This window comes from Trachurus japonicus, chromosome 9 (assembly GCF_045865225.1).
Source record: "Trachurus japonicus isolate A0001 chromosome 9, Traja_1.0".
Lineage (NCBI taxonomy): Eukaryota > Metazoa > Chordata > Actinopteri > Carangiformes > Carangidae > Trachurus > Trachurus japonicus.
Genome location: NC_140915.1, coordinates 26,768,311 through 26,793,510, shown reverse-complemented (window position 1 = coordinate 26,793,510; position 25,200 = coordinate 26,768,311). Strand labels below are relative to the sequence as shown.

Sequence of the window (25,200 nt, the reverse complement as noted above, 5' to 3'; positions counted from 1 at the left end):
CCCTACAACGGCTCTTTTTTCCCCCCGTCTCACCTCCTTGCTGCTAACTTTGCCCACTGGAACGAGCTGTTGCTGAGCCAATCAGAGGAGGTTTTGTTTGCCGAACTCCGATATGTCCTTCAGCACTTTGGCCCCATTCATCTCACCAAACAATCCCCCTAAGAATTTAACTGGTGGGCAAACACACAGCACATGGGTAATGACGGGGGCACCTTGGCTGTCTGTGTGAATATTTACCCTGTCATCAAAGGAGGGGCATGCATATAAATCTATGCCTGCGCTCCTAAGTTCAGGTTCAGGCTCTGGGAGTGCAGGAGGCGAAGAGAGAAAGACAGCGAGTGAATAGTCCTCAGATCTAACGGCCTACACGATAGAACCTTAAACCTATGGAATAGTGTAGAAAATTAGCTTGCTTTGTAACTCTGCAGGCACGCAGAGGTTGTTTAAAATGTCAGATCCATGAATAAATACATTTGAAAATAAAATGGCACCCGCCCACGTGTCAGGGTTATTTGACAAGAGATTTGTCAAAATGCTGTAGTGCATCCAAAACACCCTGGACTTTTTTTCTCCCCTCAGATCTAAAGGTTTAGTGCCCTCTTCCAGCGATGAAATTGAAACAAAGTTTGGTTTTGAGTTTTGTGGGGGGGGGGGAGAAAAAGAAAAAAAAAGAAAGAGAAAAAAGTTGTGACCTTTTCCACAATATTCTATTTTGTTGTTTAACACCTGATAAACCATCCCTATTCCATTGTTCAACACCTGATAAACTCAATTCGTAAGGGCCAGGAAACAATTCTGCTAAAGAGAGAAGCAAGAAAATAGCTGCAATCAGCCACTAGATTGCAATGTTTTGTCTGCGATTTGGAAGAGTGGAGAGATTCTATCAGGCTAGTTCTTGTGGCTGATATGCTACTGGTAATACGTTCAGCCCAGGTAAACTTACAATGGGATGAATAGACACTCTCAAACTTTTATATATAGCACTCAGGAGCTAGCATGGTCTATTGGAGACAAACAAACCATGCCTCTTCGTTTTTCCCTATGTGAAAAAAAAATCCCATCTCTGCCAATGTTTTTCTTTTCTTTTTTTTCTAACTCAAGCTTGAACAGACTGTAGCTTTATCATTAGGCTACTTTGTGTTAGAGAGACATAAAAACTGTACTACGTAAATTCAGCTAATCAATGAGACATTATTAACAGGGAAATATACATTTCTGAAAGACAAAGAAAGAAATCAAAGTTCAAGGAGGGTGGATTTATATTCATATTTATCACTCTCTCCAGGGACGACCTCAAAAAATGTAAATATATGAGGAGGGCACAGGGAATATTTAATGCATAAAAACAAAATGGCTGCCATTTATCACCATACATGCAAGCTGCACCAAGAGGAGAGAAATGGTACAGATCCTCTCTGCGCACTGAACACCAGAGACCGTTTCTCCCTCAAGATCCGCTGCTGCTGTTGCTGCCTCTTGCTTTGCTCTCCACAGGAACAGTAGCAGTGGTGTGTGTGTGTGTGTGTGTGTGAGTGTTGGGGTGGAGGGGGTCTTTCTCTACCATCATCTCTCAAAACTAGCGTGTGCACACCCCTCTCAGATCAACAAAGCCCTAGTCGCACATTACTGTACACGTCGATTCTACTGCAAAAACAGACTCCTGAAAACCTGTCAGAGACCCTGAAGATACGAGCAGGCTAACATTAAAAAAGGATGACCTTATTATACGTAGGAATGTGGGTTATATTTTTTTTCTGGCATGTAGACAGAGAAAAAGGTGATAATGGCAGGATGATATGTTTTATTTATTCATTTTGCTGATGTCTATTTATTATTCAATAGCTCAGTGTGTTAGCTTCAAATGACATCCTAGGACTACAAGAGGCAAAATGTAAATGCACATCTACTTAGAGAGGAAAGGTGTGAGGAAGAAGGAATTTGTGTGTTAATATTGCAAGTTCATGCTGGGATATAAATAAACATATGGCATATTTACTGAATATAACTAACAAACGAAGACTGAGGAAGTGTAAATGAATTATAATGGGCTTATTCTACAAGATAGTAAAAGTGTGTGAGCAATCTACAGTAAAATGATCCTGTTTTCTTATCTGAGTGATAGACACACCTGCAATCAAATCACGTTTCATTGAAGAAATAATCATTTTTAACACTGTAATTCAGTCTCATGATGTTATTTACACTGTGACCTGTGAAATCAAGACATATCATTTCAACTTTTTTTTGTTTTCTACTTTAATTCTACTAAAATTATATGACCATCCTCGCTACTTGTCAATTGCAGTATTATTGAATCATCATGCCATGGTTTGTGTTCATACACAGTGGTCAGTTTTTTTGTTTTTTTACTCCACTCTTGTACTGCTGAAATCAACCTCTTGCCCATCAATTACAATTAGTTATTAATAAAATCACTGGCCAGGAATTATGGTCGATATTATTCTGAAACTCCTACAGACCTGCTTAGGTGTGCAATCAGTCACACATCTTTCTTTCTTTATCTCTCTCTCTCTCTCTCTCTCACTCACACACACCCACACTCACACCCACACACACAAAGCCCTTTGTACTGTCTTCCACACCAGCACTCCTCCAGGGGCCAATACTGTGCCCAAAGCCCTTTAGAGGGGCAGCAAGCCGTAAAATGACCCCATGCTGTCCCCGCTCGCCTCAGCCCCGCCTGGTTACGCCCGTTTCCCAGGGACCCGCTGAGGGTCCAATGCCCCTAGGCCTCCCTCTCACGCCACACTACCTCCCAGGGCCAAACGTTAACAGGGGCTCCTCACCGCGGACAATGGGAGCTGGGAAACGTGGGAAAGAAATGTCACAAGGCTCTCTGACAACCAAGGTTCGACCCCCTGACCTCCAGGGCTGGTCCCACTGGGCCTCTTTATGTAAACACAGGGTGTCCAAACAAAAGCAAACCCTGTGTTAATCAGATTCATAACCCGTGTGAGGAGATGTAAAGAAGCTAAGGTGTGGAAGACTTAGTTTGGGGCCGGCCACTGCTTTTTCACTGAGCTGGAGAAAATATTTAGAGTATGCAGTTTATTTTCCTCCATTTCTATATATTTTTACATTATTTTCTAAACATTGCGGGTAATGGTTCTGTTTTATTATTTAAATTAATCTTGTTAATCAGTAATATAGACTTAAAATAATCTTTCACAGAGTCATTAATAGGCTGAGGACAATGGCTGGACAAGTGTCTGCTGTTTGAGCTCCCCACTGCCTTGTAAACAGTCCTGGTCATTTAACCCCTGACCTTGCAGCAGTGTCTATTCTCAATCCGTCCACTGCCTCTCTCCATATGGGAGATGCAGGTCAAATGAGGATATGGTCAGCAACGCCACACCCTCCGAGGGGTCGGGGGTGGGGGAGGGAGAGGGGGAGGTCGGTGCCCCACTGGGTGGACACAAGCAAAGTGGTTACCGAGCAATAGCAGGGGAGCAATTCGTTGTGAAGTGGGGGGTTAACAAGGGAATGATTAGCACCAAACAATGCTGGAGCTAACCCCAGACTCCGTGGCTGTATGGCTGGTTTCGTTCACTGTGGTCAGTGTGTGATTGGTGGCAGTCATTCCTACTGATTCCTATTATTTTATCACTTTTTTAAATGTTCAATATTGGACCAATGTTATTGAATATTATGTACTAGTGTACTTGTAGGATACTAGAATTTAATTTTCAGATTGGCCTTAAAAAAGGTGATAGATGATGTCCTGCTCCCCTGCTCCTTGAAAACAAGGGTGTGTTATTTAAGTAAGTTGTTAAATAAAAAAATTATGTAAAAGAAAAAAAATCTTACAAGTGGTTCCTTTCGATGAGTATCATTATCACTTGAGCTCCCTGTAAACTAGGCCTTGTGTTACTTCTTTTTTACGGGTCAGATAATTATAGTGATGGGCAGTGAGGCAGCTGGTCATCCTATTTACAGACAATGGGCCTAACCTGTTTGCTCAAGGTCCTATTGATGACCTCATTGGCACAAGAGCACATGTGTAGGTCAGACCACAGTGGTCACTAGAGGTCAGAGGTCGTGAACCAAACACCACAACCTCATTCCCAGGAGACTCTTGCTGATGGACTCCTGTGCTAGTTAGTGGACATCATTAAGGAGGCTGGATGACTAAAGGATTAATGACCCTACATGATGAGCTGCTAACCTTGCAAACACAGTTATGACCAAAAAGGAAAATAAGTAGCTAAAAAAAAAAAAAAAAAACAGCCAGTAGTGCCGGCAAATTATCAGGGGGTTCAAGCCACAAATGTATGGCAGTTGCATGTGTTAACAACAATTTGCAACAATAGTGTCACACCACTTGTACACGTCCGATGTTGATGACAACAGAAACAACCACTGACCTTGATATACTGTGATGTTGCAGGAGAGGCAAATACATTGAGTTTTAACAGGGAGAAAGAATAAGACCACATTGTAGTCATCAAATTCCCAGTCCAACACCTGCCAACATAAAGGGCCATGATAGAAAGCATTTTAGTTTAAAAAGGGTGGGTGGATGGGGGGGGGCAAAAATATGCACAGCGAGTCATTAACAATGCAGAACTGAGAGTGGGAAACGATAATTAACTCTCTAGATGGGGTCTTTGGAGGGACAGTCTTTGAGGATTGCATTTTCCAGTGTTGAGCTCAAGGTTAACTACTCTGCATGGAAATAAGGGGCCAGAGGTGCGGCATTTCCTGACCATGAGCTACATCCAGGATTAGCATGTTAATATGTGTTTTGTATCCATATGAGCATTTGCATGGTAGTTTTCATCTGAATTAGCACCGGCTCGGTCAGGTTCTATTATTCATCCAAAAGCATCATAACTGCAGCCTCTTGCATAACAGCTTACTCGCTGCCCTTCTCAACCTTATTCCAGCCTCCTTGCAATCCTCTGCCTCCTCCTCTTCATCATCACCATCATCAGCACCACCATGACCACATGCAAACCTCGAACCTGCATGATTGTCCTATTTATATGAGTATAGATGAGATGCTGCATTGTCCCATGTCTCCTTGTAACCCCCATGATCATAACTCTGTCTGCATGGCCTGTGATCATTTATGAGCACTTTACATGAAGATCACTCTCACAAACAACGCCCTTCAGCCAGTAATGAAAGCCAAGCATCAAAAGCTGAAGATCAATGTCAGGTTGAGAGATTTGTGACAAGGCTTGCTTGTATGTAGATGACCCCAAAGGTAAGGAGGATCTCCAAGTGATCTGGGTAGGGAGCGATGTGAGATACTGTAAACTGTAATCCATTATGCTGGGTGACATTTTTCTCTATCAAATCATCAAATAAGAGTACATGAAAAACTTTCTGAGCTGATTCCAGGTTCAAACATCAATACCAAAAAGATGAAATAAAAATAAAGAGATAGCATCATTTATGACCTTAAAACCCAGTTTAATTCAAGGTGCTTTATGCTTTTTTAAGAAAACTGAGCAAACACCACAGATGACCATGAGATGCATAAAGGTCAATAAAATAAAATAATTTCGTCAACTGCTTCAGGAAACTGTATTTACTGTATATGTTAATATATGCTCCAAATTAAAATGAATGTAAACATGCTTTGAACCATATCTTGCTTAAAAATGAATAACATTTCAAAGACTTTTACATTGAGCACGTTGTACTATTATTCATCCGTTTAATTATAATATTATTCAGAGCGAAGATTCAAAACTACCACCCAGAGGAAAATGTTTGTCCAGATTAACATGATTGATAAATGTCTTTGAAGCCAAAGGCAAACAGAAACAAACTGAATCCCCAGACTGGGACACTCAACCAGTGGCTGAGGTCAAGGGTTAAATGATTGAGGTCAGAGAGTGTTGAACCTCTGTCGAGGGACCTCTCAGATCAATGAATGGATGTTGAACATGTGTAGTTGTAGCAGGCCATTGATTAGAGAATGGACAAGTGTCAGAGCACTTGATTGGTCTCTGGTCGGTGCATCCAAGAATAATGCCGCTATCCTATTATGTTAATAAAATAACTATAGGATATTGTTGGAGCTATTTATTTATTGTTATTTAGAATGTTTTGTTAGCGTTTAATTTAGTTAGTATTTAGATTTGATTATTCTCAATTGATTTATTTGACTTCATTATGATTAGGTTTTGCTAGTATTCTGTTAGTTTATTATTTGTTTTGTTTAGTTGGTGTTTTTTATTAGGCCTATTAGGCCTATTAGTTATTAGTTAGTATTAGGGCACTGGTAAGTGACCAGAATGCACCTGGATGGGCTGATGTTTTTTTTTACCAGAGCGGGAGAGGCACTGATGATGGATTTCTTTTCTTCTATGTTGCTTGCTCGTTTTTAATAAACGTCCTTTTTGTTTGAACTGAACATGGAATGTTGATGTTAAGTTTCTGTTGCCTGAGTACACCCTGAGTATTATACCCTGAGTATTATACCCATGCTGCAGCAGGGGTCTTTAGATTTTTTTTATGATTTGAAGAGTTTGATTTGGACCTTCTTTTTTGTTGTTTCGACAAATGGCCACTAATAAAACAAAACAACCAAATGCCATTGACAAGTCACTGTCCGCAAGTGAAAAGCTGTTTTGAACAAGACATGTTTCTGACATGACAACATTGTTCATGACATCATATGAGCCCTTCATAGATACATGTTATGATGTGACAATGCTGTAGATAAGATTTGGTTGGGTTCAGGGTTTTGGTTTTTGCTGGGTAAAAATAAGTTCTGAGACAAGGTTGAGGAAAAAATGTGATTTGCTTCAAAGCTACTTTGTAGGGGACCTTTGTTGTCATGGTTACAATAATTACCAACTGGTTGAGAGTCAGGTATGGTTTAGGTCTGTTTAAAAAAGGAAAAATGTTGAAGAGGGAAACAAATTGTGTTAAAATCCAATTTTTTTCCCCATTCATTCCAACCTCTTGCCCATGAGGACATTTTTGCTCTATATGTGGAGGCTTCATCACTTGAATGTTAACTTACTACTGTATATCATTTTGGGTTGAAACAACAGTAGGTTTTTCTTATGATGACAGTGAGGAAAGGACACAACAGAAAAGGACTTGACATTTAATATAGGGACACCAGTTCCACTTCTTCTGCCTCCTTCAGACTTTGACTGCTGGTGCTGACCTGACACTGCGACCAGACTTGGCCCCGGCTGTGCCCAGGCAGGTACCAGCTCAGATCAGCACCCCACTCTTTGGCTTTGGCTAGAAATTAAAATATGTCTCCCCCTTTGCCTACTTTCATCTACAGCCAACTGTCCAGCCAAGCATACCGTATGCCTCCTCACCCCTGCCTCCTCTTATCCTCATCCTCCTCCTGCCTCTGCTTTCTCTCTCACGCAGGAGACCAAAAGTGACATGCAGGGACAAACCTGAGACCTTAAAAAGAAGAAGAAGAAGACGACGAAGAAGAAAACGGGAGGGGACATTGAAGGGTGGGGATAGTGAGGAAGAAAGGGGGCGAGGAGAAAAAGAGAAACGCACATTGTACTTTTCAAATGGATGGGAAATGATTCGCTGGGATTTGCTGACAATTATACGGTGGGGTTTAATCAATTCGGACCATTCACAGCGTGGAGAGGGCTGATCCTCCAGTACAAAGGAACAGACCGTGGGAGGGCGGTACCTGAGAAAGCGCCGGCCTGGTGTAAGTAACATGAGGCAACACTCCCCTCCCCACACATTGCCCCGCAGCATATGGCCCCTCTCTGAACTTATTAGCTGGCGGATTAAGGCCAATCGCAGAGACCCAAGGGCCTGTGGCTGCCACCATCGCACCCTCCCTCGCTCCCCTTCACCACTAAGAATGAGGCTGATTGACAAGGGACATTGTGTTGGGCACCTAGATCGCCACACCCCTCACTTACCCTGTCATGTGGTGCAGTTTGATGAGGTTATTTGGTAGAGAGAACAGCCATGACCATTAACCTTACAGCTACAGAGCTCACTGTACATACGCTTAAAAAATTACTACCTCGTGTTGCATTGGAACAGCTCCTGTCAAACACGTCTACATCATAATATTTCATAAGATAATTTTACCTTTTTTTCCCCTTGACCACTATGGTAATTCCACCTGCAAATTAGCAAACTGCTCTGCTATCGAGTGGATTAAAAGCACCTGAATGTGAACACACAGATTAGCCCTGTAGATATGAAGTCTAATTAGCATCTCATTGCAACTCGACATGCGAGCTCAACATGAGTGCAGACACGCTGAGAGAAAAGGCTGCATTGGCCAGGGGTTGATTATAGGTCCATTATGCACACAGTACTTAGTGATGGGCTGAGAGTAGGAATTAAGAGCTTGATGGCTATTGCGAGGGGACCTGGGCTGAAGTACAGGGGAGTTTGCAGTCAACAGGGTCTCAGGTCTACAGGAGGCCAAGACTCGGGGAGGCTATACAGTAGTCTCTGGCCTTCCTGAGTATTCATGGAGAGAGATTTGACAAGAGAGGAGCCCCCTATTTAAGCCCTCATTTGATCTGGCAAGCGGCAGGTGATCCTCTGTCTCTTTTTGTGTCAGACCACAGGGGTTTGCCGACCCCTCATGACCTGTCTTACCTGGCGCCCTTCAGGACACCTCATTTAGAGGGGAAGAGTATCCACCCATTGCGGATCTCCACCTGGACACAGGGCTGCAGGGTCAGCACCATACTGAGACAGCAGGGATGCTCAAGGCCTGCTCTGCTAATCCCCTCACATACTAGGAGATGTTGGAGGACCCAAAGGTCAGAGATGGAGCAGAGAAGCCATCTTCCTGGTTCTTTTAGACAGGATTAGAGACCCAGCAGGGGTGGGTCTTCAGGAGCGAGGCCTCACGCTTGGAAATCCACACTTGGAAGATGGCCCGGCTTTGGCCCACCTTACCTCTTGAGACCACACGTGGCCCATGACCTCAGAGAGATAGCGCCAAGCCACAACTTATGCTGACAAGCACAGCGACAGCTAGTCAGAGTTGACAAAATCCAGTATTGCCTAATGTGGGAAACCTCCTCTCTGTTTCATGGTTCTCTTCAAGTGAGTGTTTGTTTGTTTGCTTTTCGAGGAGGAGTTCTCATTAGACGAGAACCGAACAGTTGATCTTTAATGAGAGGGGAAATCCTCTTCCCCTTCCCCCTGCTGGATGGCTCTCTATACCTTATCTTTCACCCTCACCCCCCCTCTACTGCTTGCTTTCATGTGTGTCTCGTCATTCGAGGGCGAGTGACTGCTCCTCAGACTTGTGTCTTTCAGAACCAATGATTAATGCTCTTTGAGGGTGGGGGTGCATGAGGGTGGGGAGGGATATGTGCACGGCGCCTCACTGTCTTTACATAGCAAAAGACCCTGCTTTTTTTCTACACAAACAATGACACCTACAGAGAACGTGATGGTAAGGGAAACATGCAGGCAGCTGGTGCTTCATGGGGCATTCAAATAGTCACTTCTTCTCGGATCTGCAGACAAACCCACCTTGGTCCAATCAACACTTCTGCACTTTGGATCTCACCATTCCTGACACTCTCTCACCTCTGAGAACACCCTAGAAGCCCGGCCTCTCTCTCCACCAGCTTTTCTCACAAAAGAAATTAGCCACAATATGGGCGAGTGAGAAACAAGTATTCCTAACGCATCAAGTGCAAAACAAATATATGGTAAATGAAGTGAACACAGATGGGAGCAAAGACAGTAACTATTTCACAGAACACGCACTTACACGTAACTGCAATTGAATTACATTTAATTTATTTCCTTCACTCTTTCTCTCATTGAATGATAATAAAAATCAGAGGACATGTCAGAATGAGCTTATCAACCATCACCACACTAAATGCCTGTAATGCTCAGCAGCATTTAGCATAAGCTATTAGATAACCATAGTGATAAAACCTAGAATGGCATCAATGCAAGGGCAACTGTTAACATTTCAGATTAGCTGCATGCTGAACTTCGGGGTTCATTTGGTTGCATTTGCTTCCATTATCGACTGAATAAGCAGATCTGGCTGGCAGAGATCCATTTCTCTCCACACACTGTAGCACTCTATCTCTGTCTGAGCCCACTCAAATCACGTTAGCCAGTCAAATCAGGTTAGCTCCTCTTTAGCGTCAAACGTACTTTTAATTCAAAGCATCACTTCATCGACACCAGACGTGTTGGCATGCCAGAGACCCGAGTTGTCAGTGCCTCTGCACTGATCCACATCCACTGGGGTCAGACAGATCAGGATACTGAGCCAGTCTGGTGGAGTGTGTGTGAGGAGGGGGGGGGGGGTTGGACCATATATTTTAGGGTTGGATGAGATGAGTTACTGACAATCTGGCAGTCCTTCACTCTGACATGTGTGTTTGATGGTACACGCAGCCCGTCACAGGCCTCCGTGACCCAGCACTGTCACTGAGGGTTGAGTGCGTGACAACGTGCTGCTGTTTGTGCAGCAGAGGACCACAGTTTGTTGAGGGTGGGTTGGTGTGGGCTAGGACATGTGTGGAGGTTGGAGCTTGGGACAGACGTTGTACAGAAACTGCCAGTCTCTGCAGTTACTGTGGGGCACAGAAATACACTCACTGAAGTGTTTTCCCACTACCATGACGCCAAATTGATTTGCAAATTTCTCCAGAAAACATAAATCTGAAGAATGTAGGCTACACATTAAAGGCCATGTCTCAATATTTTTCTTTCTGCATGCAACAGATGTTTCTCAAAAAGATCATTTAAAAAAAATAGAAAAAGAAAGCATATTCTTGGACAATACAGATGAGGCCCATCAAAAGTGACAGTGCGTTTCCATATGTCAGTCATCATGTGCACTTTCTGATGCCTCTAGCCATTCGTTTCTCACTGATCGCAATTTCACATGAAAAGCAGACTTATAGGCAGAGAGTAACACTGTGCATAACCTATAATAAATCAGTAGGGTGAATGTAGAACACCTGCACTACTGAAATACAGTGTTTCATATTACTCCCAGGGTTTGGTGTTGACATTGTTAGAGTCCATCTGCAAACCATCCCTCTTTGCTGTCCATCCATTTTTATAAGCAAAAAAAAAAAAAAAGGTTCCAGGGAGCAAAGAGATGTATAAGGTGCAAATGAAAGAGAGACAGAGTCTCTGTTAGAAGCTGAATGTTTGAATCTTTACATGAGCCTGAGGCCACACTTGCCACATGTAAGACTAAATAAACCTCTTTTTAAACAGTGATCCCACTATATTGCCACTAAGAAAGACCTCTCATTATGCCAGCTTTGCTTTTTTACACTGAGCCAAACAAAGCCCTGCCCCTAAGACTCCTTGACCAGATATGAAATTAAAAAAAATAAAATCACAGGGCTTAGGCTGAGCTGCAGAGGTTTTACATTGCAAGAATAAAAGCAAAACTCCTTTAGCATCTCAGACCATGTGCTTTTTTAAATTTACCATACTGAAGATATTTGTTACCACATGATTTCTAAATAATCTCACATGACTTTATTGTCTTAGACATTTTACTAGCATTTCCTCCACAATTTCTCTGCTTCTGCAGTGGCATTTTGTTGCACTCCACACACATGGAACAATTACGCTCTTGAAAATAACCAAGACTTGCGGGTTGTTCTGACTCACATGCATGCCAGGAGGTGGAGTCAGGTAGTCTGATTGTCTGAGGCTAATAACAGTAGAGTGGGAGGAAGAGGTGCACAGAGGAGATGTTAAAAAGGCTATAAGGCTTACAGTGGGTGTTGGAGGATGTCTGGGTCTAAACGTGCCTTTTTGCATGAGGGCGCAGTGTAAGTGTAGGCACAGTGTGGTAGCTAACCCTATCCTGATAAATGTGTGGGATGTGAGGACAGTTGCGGAGCCCCAAAGCCAATCTATTCAGGGCCCTCACCATAGCCTGAGGGCCTCCTCAGTGCCTTCCTCTACCTGTCTGTCTCTATTTTCCACTCTCCTGCTACTCAAACACTCCTGGATTGTTTGAATAAAATTGTTTCCCTTATAGTTTTGAGTGGGTGAACTTCTTCTACGGGAAATTCCACATCTTAACTGATAGAAAAAAAAAAACTAAATTATTCTGAATGTTGACAATGACTTGAAATTTTAATAGATAATTAAAGTGTTGGATTATATATTATGTTGCTGTTTACTAAAGCAAAAAATAGGATTCTTCTTAAAACCTTGTCAATAATTACCAAGAAATTATTTATAATATTTCTCCAAGTCATTATTAGCATTATTTTTGTTGACACGTCCATCATTAAAAGTGTCTCATATTCAGCCAAATGCACAATGCCCTCATCTATTGGAACTGTGAATTAGCTGCTTCGTTACAGCACAGTACAGTAAAGGGAAGTGTCACGACAATCACTCCGCGGCAACACAGTAATAACTGTGCTGTGCATCAACAAATAGACATTACAAAGTGTGTGAAATATAGATGACACAAACACTTTGTAAATGTAATTTTTGCATTTGAACTGATAAGTGGTGTAATATACAGAGCTGGAATCAAATAAAGATTTGGCGTGAGGAAGAAGAGAGTGATGCAGGATGAGTGCGTGATGGAGCCAAGCAGCAGTCAGAATAAGGTGGTTTTGATCAGGAGTTTCTCTGGGATAATTGTCAGGATCTGCTGTTTGGAAGATGACTGACAAAAGGAAAAATATGACAGTGGAATTTGTTGAGGAAACATGAAAATGTGTCAAACATCCGTCAAACAAAGAAATGCAATATTTATGGATTCTTGAAGAACCTCTCTTTCTCTCTCTCTCTCTCTTTCCCTCTCCCTACACACACACATGCAGACACACACATTCACGCATATTGTTAAAGTCTTCTCAGCGTCTTCTCCACAAATCATTTCCCATGTTGTCATGCGTCTCCCTAACGTTCTCTCATAAAGGGATTAACATGCAAAAAAGGCTGTTTACATAACAATGACAAGAGTGTTTAAAAATCCACACTTCAAAACATGATTATGATAAGCATGTGCAGGTCTTAACAGAGCTCCAGCACACGGGAGAGGATTTTTTTTTATTCTTCTACTACTTGTAAATGGTTTTGATGATTGAAGGACTACAGGTACAGTACAACACACTGACCGCTTCACATAATGTTCAGGGTTTAAAAACAGAAAATTGAAGGAAAACTGCAGCAATGCACTTCATAAGGTGCTTTTTAATTTTTTTCTATTTGGACCTTGATTTTTTTTTTCTTTTCAGTATATTGAGAGTGTACAAAAGATCCTGACAAAAGGGATGGTAAAAACAAGAAAATGAAATACAATTTACACTTAAGCACTGTATCAATTCAAAAGGTGACTTTGATATTTATTATTAAATGTATATTAAAATCATGCATTTGTGCTTATTTTATGTTTGACCAAAGACGTTTTATGATGCCTGCTTAGTAAACTGTTGACATAAAACACCAGTACTGCCACACATGATAAACAGACAAGACTGTAAGCCTGATAGCTTATAGTATTACAGAAAGAAAGAAAGAAAGAAAGAAAGAAAGAAAGAAAGAAAGAAAGAAAGAAAGAAAGAAAGAAAGAAAGAAAGAAAGAAAGTTGTTTGTTTTTTTCAAGAGAGCCTGTTGATTAATTAGAGCTGAAGTCTGGAGAACTCCGGGTATCCCTCACCTCTCTTTCTGACACACACACACACACACACACACACACACACACACACACACACACACACACACACACACACACACACACACCTACTAAGAAAACAAAACCCCACTAATCATTTGAAGCCTGTGCTTTGTAGGTGGGGCCCAGTCATTATCAGGCCTCAGCAGTGTGGGTTTTTGTTGGTTTTAGCTTTGCATCCTCAATCAATCGCTAACAGGAAGAGCTTTAATCAGGGTTTTAATGCAGCTGTACAAGAGGTGGGCCGGCCCTTTGTCTGGGTCTGAAAGGCTGATCGGAGGGGAGTCCTCTCGCGTTTCTTTACATTCACCTGCTGGGCCCTATTGGGTCTCTTTCTGAAAGAAAAGGACAAGGGAAATGAATAAAGAACACAGGCAAAGTGTGGGTCCGCTCAACCAGCCTATGGGTTAATCAAGGAGCTACTTGTCATCTCCACAGAGTCTCACAGTTCTGGTGGTTAAGCTGTCCCCTTCTCTTTCCCATGCCAATTCAGACACACTGAGGAGCTGGGCCGGGACGAACAACAGTGCGACATAACACAACCATGAGCTAATGATATGCTACTTTGAAATGAATGTATGAAGCAGGAGGGGAGGGTGCTGGGAAAGGAGAAAGACAGAGAGGAGAAACTTTATGAATCGCTGGGAAACACAATTTTGAGATTTGGAGTATGGGAAAAAGAATGAAATGAAATCTACAACAGATTCAAAAATATTGTACTGTGGGATAATGTGTTTTTCAGAAAGTTATTTTGTTAAAAAGAAACACTGTTACATACACACACCCACAATAGGCCTATTCAAACTGCACACACACACACACACACACATAGGAAGATATATATGTATACGCAATCTACGCATGTTTTTCTTTTTTGTTATATGGAATTTTTTAGACACTTTACTATTTCACACTCCAGCTATGCACATAAACACATTTGTGGAAAAACACTTCAAACTTCTCCCTCAGAGATTTAACACATGCGCAACTTGCAAAGGTGATGTAAGTTCAGATCTCACCAGGACCCCAAATGGTCGAAAAAAAGAAACAAAAAGCAGTTTTATCAATAATTTGTTATTTGCAGAGGTGCAGTGGGGCAACATCTGCTCAGTTTCAAAACCTGGTAAATGATGCTCTTACCCCATCTAGTGAAGAGAGAGAGGAATTCACACAAGTGACTGAATCTGTGTGTGTGTGTGCGTGCGTGCGTGTGTGCGTGCGTGTGTACAGTATGTTTATGTGCATGCACATAGCATGTGGTTGTGGGTGTTTAAAAGAACCTGTAAAAGACTTTAAAAGAGGAAACAAAGGCATTAATATAATTCAAAATGTGATGCAAGCGTTGGAAACTATTTAGAGGTGAAAGCAACCATTTCTTTAAAAAAAAAAGACAAAAGGTACTTCACTGCTAATATATTTGCTTCCCTTAAATATTCTTCATACAAAGAGAGTATTATTAAAGAGATATCATGGCAAACTCTATTGCAGATTACAAAAACACACGTGGAAAAAAAATGGTATTGGTGTTGTTTTTTGCTGCTGCTGTTGGTGGTGATTTCAGCAATATTCAATGATTAATCACATTTTGGAACAGCAATAAATGCTATTTGATAGAAATCAAATTTGTATTTCAAAAATATGGTAAATACAGTTCCAATTATGAAGACAACATCAGGGAAAAAAAATATAACGAAAAAAATCTTAACTGTACATGCACCTTATAATAATAATCATCATCAATTACATTTGTTTATATATTTGTATGTGTTCTATAGCCATTGACGTGTTGAAATCAGCTGTAACTGAGCAAAGGTCCCAATCAACATTTTGTATCAACATGCTTCTATGTTTTCTGTAAAAGAAAAAAGAAGAAGTTCAACCTAACGTTTATGACATTTCCAGGATAAAAAAGTGTGCAATTTGTGGAGCACAGAGAGTGCTTTGGAATTATGCATGTACTTTAAACGTCAGATTTGTCAGAGACAATGTAGACTGGTGACTAATGGCTGATCCACCTGACAGGGCTTTTTGTCGGAGTCCACAGGAAGTCCACAGGAAGCCTTCAGTGCTCTCCAGCAGAGACTGATGCACTTATAAGAATGCTCTCTAACAAAAGGGATGGCGGCAATTAGGAAAACAAAAGAGGGGAGGATGCCAGTGATTATAGCAGGAGCACTTCAACAGCCAACACCCAGCTTTCACACTGTCAATTAGAGAAGCCACGAAGAGCATCAGAAAACACCCCTTCTGCTGGTTAATATTTGAGAAATTTGTTTTGGTAAAAGGTCTTTCATTACAGTTAGAGAAAATATGAAGAAAAATATTATTCATTTAAAATAGGTGTGTTTGTATGTGATTATTGTACCAAGCTGAATGTTATGTTTATATATAAAAACAAAACATGGGGGGAAAAAAGTATTTTGACATTTTTTACTTTGTCTGTTATTATATCTGTCTGTCATTATCTTTGATTTTATTTCATGGAATAGACGAGGCATGCAAACTGTGAACCTGTCTGAGTAGAAAATTGCAAATGAACATCGTGTTAAATTCATAATGACTGTGTTTAGACTCGCTTAAGCATGCTCAATTAACAAAATCCAAAATGAGAAAAATTCACTGTATGCACGTGTTTAATTCTATTCACTGTAATTTTTACAAGCTTCGTTTTTAAAGCCTGTTTTGGCTGATTTGTAGCATTTAAGTGTTGATTTTGACAAGCACTCATCGCAGAAGGTCAGCAATTCACCTGTAAGTCGGGAAATTACCCTGCCTAATTTTTGCTGTCCTTCAGGTGCAGCCTGACAGCCTTCTTTGCATTTTAATGCAGGCAACCCGATTATTAAATCTTAGAGGGCTTTTTTTTTGTTTGAAATAAATGGTTTGGGTTGCTGGGCAACCTGACATGATCAAACATGGTTCCCCCCTCCCCCATTCTGACGCTCATAATTCCTCATTTATATTCAGGCATCTAGTTCTTAATTAGATTAAGATGCATAACACCCCACTGTGAGCAAATTCAGACTGATGTACAAATCTCTCTCTCTCTCACACACACACACACACACACACACACACACACACACATGATATCCAGCTTTGCTTTAATGCACATACCCATTTAAAATTGTGGTTGATTTTGGCAGGTGTCTCATTTCTAAATGAATTAATATGTATGTAAAATAATTGCAATAAATAACTACAAAATTTTTGAAGAAGCATCTAATTTAAAGGTCGGCTTAATTTAAAACATAATATTTTGTATAGTCCACTGTGACACTGAAGTCAATTTTAATATCATAATTTTACTTGCAAACAGAACTTTACCCTATAACTCAGACTGCAATTATACAAATATCCTAGAAATAAATGTAGCATTTATTTTGAAAGGGAAAAAATAATTTACCACAAAATTGCACAACACAATATTCAGCCCAAATGGTGGGGCACATTCATGTTCATATATACAAACACATCCAAGTTCTTTGGAAGAAAAAAAGAGTGTTCAAGTGCCAACAGTCGGGGCATACATTACTCTACATGCAGCCATCCCATGCTATTTAGAAAGGTAAAGGCAAAGCACGTTGATATAAAGGGTCATTTGGAGGACTTGTTGGAGCTTTGTACTGTGAAGGATGGGGTTTTCACCAGAATGGCTGCACTTTAACACAATTCAATCCATCCCTCCCTACATTTCATTCATAGCTCAGACACTCAGAATGATGGAGCACACTGTGCATTTTTTCGCTTTCCAAGTGATTCAAATCTTGGCAACTATTTACAAATGAGCATGAATTACTTTGTTTTCTAAATAAAACACTTACAAAAAATCAGAAGTGTTTTTGCTCTGTTGGCATTTAACTTCAAGGTAAAGTTAAAATGGGTCATCAAATTTCCTGCAATTCTCACTGGTCTGACTGTGGAGGAAGAAGCTGTATGCATATAGCAAACCAAGGACAGTTGGATTTGCCATAAAGAGCATGCCATTTTTGCTCTCCCTAGAGCTATGGCTTTGATTGAATCCTGAAATGAGTTGAAATGTCACAAATCCCTACCAATATGCTAGAAATGAAAATTGGCCTTGGGGTTTTAAGGTTCCCATTAAGGGTGTGCTTAACACATTCTGTTAAGTGTGGCTGGAGTGCATCAAAAAATACAACATAATTACGTGTCTCTATGCACTCAAGCAAAATGTCCTTAAAATTCCTCAATGCTGAAGTGCAAGAGAGCACAGGATCAGGCCTTGACATGACTGAAGCGAGAGAACAGCCAAGAGGTAGCGGGGTCCAAATTAAACCTGGCAATATTTGAGCAAAACGGGAGCAATTATCATGTCAGACTCAGTCCTGTATTCGCCTGCACAATGTTTGTGATATGAACCTAAAGCAGAATTTTCTCAATAAAAAACAAATCTGAAATCACATTCAGATTGGAGCAACAAAGCAGTCTGCAAAACTGGCTTTCATCAGCAAATTCATTCGTATATCATAGTATATTTGGCTACTTGTATGTCGAATTATAGTATATGACACCTTCTGCAGTGTGTTGTTTTATTATAAATAATAAACTCTGCCTCGACGTCGACATCTCCTTTCAGACTGGTAATGCCTGCCTCGCTCTGAATGCGCTGATTTGATACAACGGTCCTCCCTCCTCTCCATCCCTCATCTCTCAGGTAGCTGTATTTTCAGGAAACAGGAAAATGATTCTGCTTGCTGCTTACTATTCACGTCACGTAAAGTGGGTCTGTGTTCCTCATTTAGTTCTGTACTGTACAGCTGGGGAGCTGTCCGGCACGCGGCGGCAGTATGCAAATGAGCCCGGATTTGAATGGAGATGGAGGTAGACACAAAGCTCAATTAGGGACAGAGAGAAAAAAAGAGAGAGAGAGGGAGGGAGAGAGAGAAGAGAGAGAAGCAGTGGGGTTGCGTTGAGTGTCTGGAGGGGCGGGGGGAGGGGAACGAATTACCCTGGGCTGCTTAATGCCAACCTGAGGAAACCAATGTACAGACACATTGAAACACAAAGCCACACACAGATGTGGATGCACTTAAATAGCCAGACAGATTTCTGAGTTCTCTGGGCAGGCAGCTGATCTCTGGGGGGGCTCAGACAGCTCAGTCCTTCAGTGCATTATGGTCACACGCCAGTCAGAGTGAGAACACACCACAACATCCAGATCAAAGACGTCATCAAAACAAAAAGGGCATAATGCGCACTTCCTCTTTAGTTTCAAGTCGAAACACAGACTCTCCAGTGGAGCAAAAAATAAAACATAAAATGAGGTGGGGGTATGGGGCGGCCATTTTGTTCTTGGGTGTTAGTCGATGCCCAGCAGCAGCACATATCACCTGACCCAGCGCCTGCATGAGTGTCCTTGGAGGAGTCTTTGACATCAGCACTGCCACCCCTGGTTGCCACAGCAACCACAGCAGTAGTGAGGGGGGGGACGGGCATAAGAGGGGATGGGGCATTTGTGCAGGATGAAGGGCAAAATAATTAATATGCACATACAGGGAGTTTGAATGAGGATTTAATTGTATTTGTTGGTGTGTGAAGCTGAAATGGATTGAACGCTGCAGCAAAAACGAGGAATATCAGAGAGGGGGGAAAAGAGATTAAGCGAGCTCATTGGTCAGAGACATCATTTGCATGGTTGTCAAGGTTATTTCCAAATTCCTTTCTTTCATACAAGAAAGTAACTTCATAGATGAGACGGTGGGGAGGTGGGCCACGGGGTGGGGATTATCCTCCTCCAGCTTCTCCTTCTCCTCCTCTGCATTATCATCATCATGAATAGTTTACAAAGCTGTGTACAGCCAAGGTGATGCTTCACACAGCATAAATCTGTCGGTCAACGGTGGAATTTTAGCTGACTTTGTGCGCAGGGACTGCAGTCGCTTCACTGTGCCGGGAAAGGTTTTAATATTATGCAGCTGAAATACAACAGACAGGAGTGAAAACCAACTCAAGGAGGATGAGACTAACTTGATCAGGGAGGCTCAAAGACTCAAAGACCATTCAGCTGTTCTGGTGATGCCACGAATTCACCTCGGTCTGATTTCCCATAAAACACCTCCTGTCAGATTATATAGGCACAATCTTTACTCACAGTGACACACATGCCTGACCCAACAATTTGTCCCTCTCTTCCAAAACTCTGTCAGTCACACACACACACACACACACACACACACACACACACACACACACACACACACACACACACACACACACAAAAGCTAATATACAGAAAAAGAGAGTTTTACTTGCTGCCAGTGTCAGCAATCACTTCATCTGCACAGCCAAAAAATACCAATAGAGTATTCATATCCATGTAAACAGAAATATATTCCTATATATTTTTTGCTGAATTATGCAAAATAGCAGAGGGAAATATGTTTGGTTAGACTGACAACACAGACGTAGCCTACATGCGGTCCAGTCACGCACGTGCACGCACGCATTACAAGCCCTATCAGCGCGCGCACATACAGTAAACGTTGCCATGGTCTCATCAATAATGCATCGGCACTTCATGTTTATGCAATTTACAGGGCAAGACCGAGCGATGGATACTGTAGATGTATCCTAAACCCGGCGCGCGCTGAACGTATAGCGTTACACAAGCCTATCACAGACACAGCTCACACGTTAAAGTTCACATCTTTTCCGCCTGTAGAGAAAAAAGATTAAGATAATAAAACAGTCTCCAGCACATACCTGTTAAAGCATTATTTCTTTGATTCTGGTTTATGCAGGCTTGAAGGGCTTCATGATAACACCGCACTAAGGAAATAAAACTGTAGCTGTGGTGATATGCAAATTAACGGCTCCCGCCGAATGCACGGGCATTTATTATTCATAAATTACTCATGTTTATGCAAATTACGGTATACGGAAACACTGGTGGGGGGTTGAGTGGCTCCCTCTAAACACACTGTGTGATTCAATTTCTGTTCTACTCTTCCATCTAAAATGATCCAAATCCAAGCATTTGACCCACATGGCCATATACCTACTTAGTTATTCTCAAATTTCATCCAGGTAGTCAGGTTGTGGGTGGAAAATAAAAACAAGTGGCGAGAAACCAGACACAGGGGAAATCCTGAAACCTATAGGAGTCCATGGGTGCTTATGCTATAGGCCTATATGGACAAATCTTGGCAGGATATTCCATCATCCTATCTATTCTCTATTTTATTTATGCTTATCTATTTATCTCTTCTAAGTCTCTCCGGACATCATTGTGGTCAGTGGTGCAAAAGAGAAACATTATAATATCACTTGACCTTTAATAATATTTCCTTACAATTAGGCTATAACGTGCAAATGTGAATATTTATTTGTCACAGGAAAGGGTAAGACTTTTCACAATATAAACGGAAGTTGAGTTTTTGAGGCACTGAGAGAGAGAGAGAGAGAGAGAGAGAGAGAGAGAGAGAGAGAGAGAGGCACATTTCCTTTGCGCATTGTGGGCCTGTATTACGGTAGTCATCAAAAGGGGACGGCGCTGACGTAAAAGAGCGGCGACGCACCCCAACTTTTGCTAATTTAAGCTTGCATTGAAAAACCATTACATTTACCGATGTAAGTGACTAACATATAATCGGTCGCATTAAGTTTAAGTTTGTGTTGATGTCTTTGTAAGTCTGTCGCACTGTGAGCAGTAAACCAGGTCTTATTTCCCAGTAACTGTTCGTGTTTGTCCACCTTGTATTGGACAGTTTCCTTCGACCATGTTCCACAACAGCTCACAGAGAAAATACTGGATTTTTAAAAGTGAGGACGAAGTGGAGCACATGAGATACAAGGCCAATCAGAAATTCCGTAACAAGATACTGGAAAGCGGTAAAGTAAGTAGCAAATATAACAATAAACAAACCAGGGGTAACAACACAGGCCAGTGTGTGACAGTTTGCTTCACCTCCTGTCTGTCTGTCCTCAGCCTGGAGTCAGTGAGTCCATGTTCCTGGAGCGTCATGAGGAAGACGTTTTATTTCGACACTATGAGAGGAGGATGCTGGATTTCTGCAACGCCTTTAAGCCCGTGATGCCCAAGTCTGTTGTGGTATGTGGCTTTGGTTCATCTTCATTACATCAGTAAGACCTGAGTGCCTAAGCTAAGCACGATGTGTGAACCATGTGTGTCTCACCATTGCAGGGTACAGCGATCATGTACTTCAGAAGATTCTACGTGAACAACTCCGTTATGGAGTATCACCCCCGTATTATCATGTGAGTACAACAAAAGAAAAGAAGTGGGTGGAGTATTAAATGCTGTAGTGTTTTGGTGTTTATTCCCAACTGGAGCAGCTTCATTTGGGAAGAATACTCTTCACTCTTGATGCAAATAGACCAGTGTTAGACTGAGAACCAGGATGTTAGGAGTAGTGTTTAAAATATGTTGTACACAGGCTTATTTCTGTGTCACCATCTTGTTTCAGGCTCACGTGTGCGTACCTGTCCTGCAAGGTGGATGAGTTCAACGTGTCCTGCACACAGTTTGTAGGTAATCTACTGCAGGAGAGCCCGGCTGGACAGGAACGGGTTCTGGAGCAAATCCTGGAGTACGAACTGTTGCTGATCCAACAGCTCAATTTCCACCTGGTGGTTCACAACCCTTACAGACCCATGGAGGGCCTACTCATCGACCTCAAGGTGGGTGGACTGGACTCCTACGTTATCTCTGAACAAATATGCTCTGGCTGTACTAATCATGAGCGCACTGAGAAGTTCTGGTTAAAAGTCCTGTCTCGGTGGGATTATTAAAGCCTTTTACCTAAATGTCAACCCGTCTAGACTAGATACCCCACGCTGGAGAACCCAGAGTCACTGAGGAAGAGTGCTGATGACTTTCTGACACAAGCCACCATGACAGACGCAGGGCTGCTGTTCCCGCCCTCTCAGATCGCACTGACAGCTGTTCTGAACAGCGCCTCCAGAGCCGGCCTCAGCATGGAGAGGTGGGTCATTTGTGCTCAGGTGAACATTTAACAGTGATCGAGAGGATTTTGAAAAACTGTTCATCCTGTCTATTACAATCAAGGAATTTAGTCAGAATTTAAAGCCTCCATCAAGTCAGTTAAATGGTATTCATTAAAATTAATTTTGTGCAAACAGGCAAACTTCATATACAATGAGCTGCTAAAGGACAAATTAGACCTTAAATGCTATTACATGCATACATTATTTTTTTTATTATGTGTGGTATATGTGATAGATATTAGGTAACAATATTTGATTTGTTTAAGTGTCAGTGACATTTTAAAGTAAAAATGTCAGATGAAAGAGTTAGATATTGACTGTTTCTTTAATTCATTTATAATGTGTAAAATGATCTCCTCTGTTTCCTAGCTACCTGAATGGATGCTTGGGACTGAGAGAGGATAAAGAGACTCTCTCAAAGATGTACGACTCAATGAGACGTGAGTAAACTGCACTTTCCATTTGACACCACACGATGGTGATATTGAGCGCGGGACCACATTTCACTACCGTCTGGTGCACAGTTCAAGTCTTTAAAGAAATGTTTTTCCCTGTACATCCAGGAATGAAATCACTCCTGAAGAAGTATGAACTTCCCAAACCGGAGGAGGTCAATATTTACAAACAACGGTTGGAGAGGATTCACGCTGAATTTGCCACTTCGAGCAAGTAAGGAGAAGTGACCCGCTCTTGTTTATTTTACCAGCAGCATAAGATATTTAGTAATAGAGAATGCACAGTAGTATATTGTATTAAAAGTCAGATTCTGTTACTTTATTCTGAAGCACAGAAATCTTAAGAACACTTCAAACTTTAAACAAATGTTCACCGTCAGTCCATTATGTACCTCTAATATTAAGATGCAGTTGGAGTGGAGTCATTTTAGGTATATTTTAAGTTCCAGTGTGATATACCAGTTTTATTTTTTGACATTCGTATTTATTGAATTACTCTACCCCACACCCAAGTGAACAACTCAGAAGTTTCCACTGTAGTAACAGCTTTATTGTAGCCAGGTAGTCGTATCTAAGATGCAAAAGGTTCAAGGTACAGTATCAGGTAGAAAAATAAAAAGGAACAGATCATCAATCAGCTGTATGAAATACAGAAAGGAAATACAACAGCACGCCACATTCCTACCTACATCATCCATACCATGAAGCACAGCTGATATTGGTATCGCCGATGAGGAGACTTTTTTTCGGCTCGTTCGTCATCGCGCATCCGTCGCCAGTTTTGTCTGTTACACTTGGTGAGGTCGGTGAGGTCCGTGGTATCTTAAGTGCAGCTACAGTAAACAGTCTGGTAAACTCTTGAGCTATGACAGGCACAGATTTCAGACGTCGCAGCTGCTTGAATTATCAGGAGGCACCGCGAGGCCAACCCTTACGAACTCGAAGTTGATCGATCTGTGCGTGGCATGACTTCCCGGGATGAATCTATATGAAAACGGTCGGTGCGGAGGTGTACTGACTGAAGACACCACCCGTTGACGGCGGGAGCGCAGGAGAGACTGCAAAAATCGCTTGAAAGCTTTTCGTTCACATCCCCAAGGCAGAGAGGGAGTTCAGGTTGATGTTCGTTAGAGCAGCATATATGTAGGCCCACACACTATAGCAGGATCCATTCGAGGTTAACACATGCACAGGAAAAGGTTACAGGTATCTCCTACAAAACTCGTAGACTATCCCTCGGTTCTGTTCAGCTATGTCGTAACACAAACATCTTTTACTTTTATACAAGCCTAAGTATATATCAACAAACAAAGCAGCGTATAAAAAAAAACAAGTGGTTCCAGTGCTGCGTGGGAGTTAATACACAAAGATGGTGGAAAATGGTCTGAAGGAAGAGCTCGTCATAAACTCGGGCGATGTGGGCGAAGGGATGGCGTGAAGAGAGAGAGAGTTAAGGCTTGTGTCGTCTTGGAGAGAGGTGCTATGTTTAAATTCCCTGATGACGGCAGAAAAAGCTACTTCGATGCTTTGGATCGCCGCCACTCTGACGTCCCCACGGGTTTTATCCAAGGAAAGCGGCGGCGACTGATCAGAGTACCCCCCCGTTTGTCCGGCTCCATGTCAGTTACCAACTAGCTCTGGTCAAACCTCTGAGGGAGTGGCAGGCATACCAGGATAAAGAAGCTCAAACTTCTCTGTAGTGAGCTGTATCTCAGGTCCATCTTCATTAAAAAAAAAAAAATCTTGTACGTGACAAGGCTTCTTGTCAAAGTTTAATTAGTTCAACACACTGTTGGTGTCTGAAGAATTTTGGAAAGGGCTTTGGAAGGACAGTATTCAGATATGCAGCAAGTGGTTTCCCATGGAGAGCAGCCATATTGCGTTTGGAACTGCCAGGAATCTAGGCCACATGCTAATAAATACAAACTGACTTTAGTCTTCGGTCGTGCATCTCATGGGGTGAGGCCTCACTTTGGCTGGCTGGCTGTGTGGTCTCACTACCACACTTTGATTCTCAGGTGGAAATCCCATTAAACTCACATTACCTGGATGGCAGCAGCCAGTGACATGATGGTGCACTCTGTCCTGTAAGATAAAGTGAAGTGGTTTGTG

The 25,200-nt window shown here is 41.8% G+C and overlaps 1 protein-coding gene across 1 annotated transcript in view; it reads left to right on the top strand.

Annotated features, from left to right (window-relative positions):
- Positions 1-21,137: 21,137 nt before the first annotated feature.
- The window catches only part of ccnh (cyclin H), a 5,200-nt gene continuing 1,137 nt past the window's right edge, over positions 21,138-25,200 (top strand). The window contains exons 1-7 of the mRNA XM_085787041.1: positions 21,138-21,501; positions 21,594-21,716; positions 21,810-21,883; positions 22,093-22,306; positions 22,448-22,611; positions 23,003-23,073; positions 23,197-23,302. Of these exons, the coding sequence (XP_085643167.1) occupies positions 21,385-21,501; positions 21,594-21,716; positions 21,810-21,883; positions 22,093-22,306; positions 22,448-22,611; positions 23,003-23,073; positions 23,197-23,302 (869 nt within the window). The 5' untranslated portion in view covers positions 21,138-21,384. The remainder of the gene's footprint in view (positions 21,502-21,593; positions 21,717-21,809; positions 21,884-22,092; positions 22,307-22,447; positions 22,612-23,002; positions 23,074-23,196; positions 23,303-25,200) is intronic.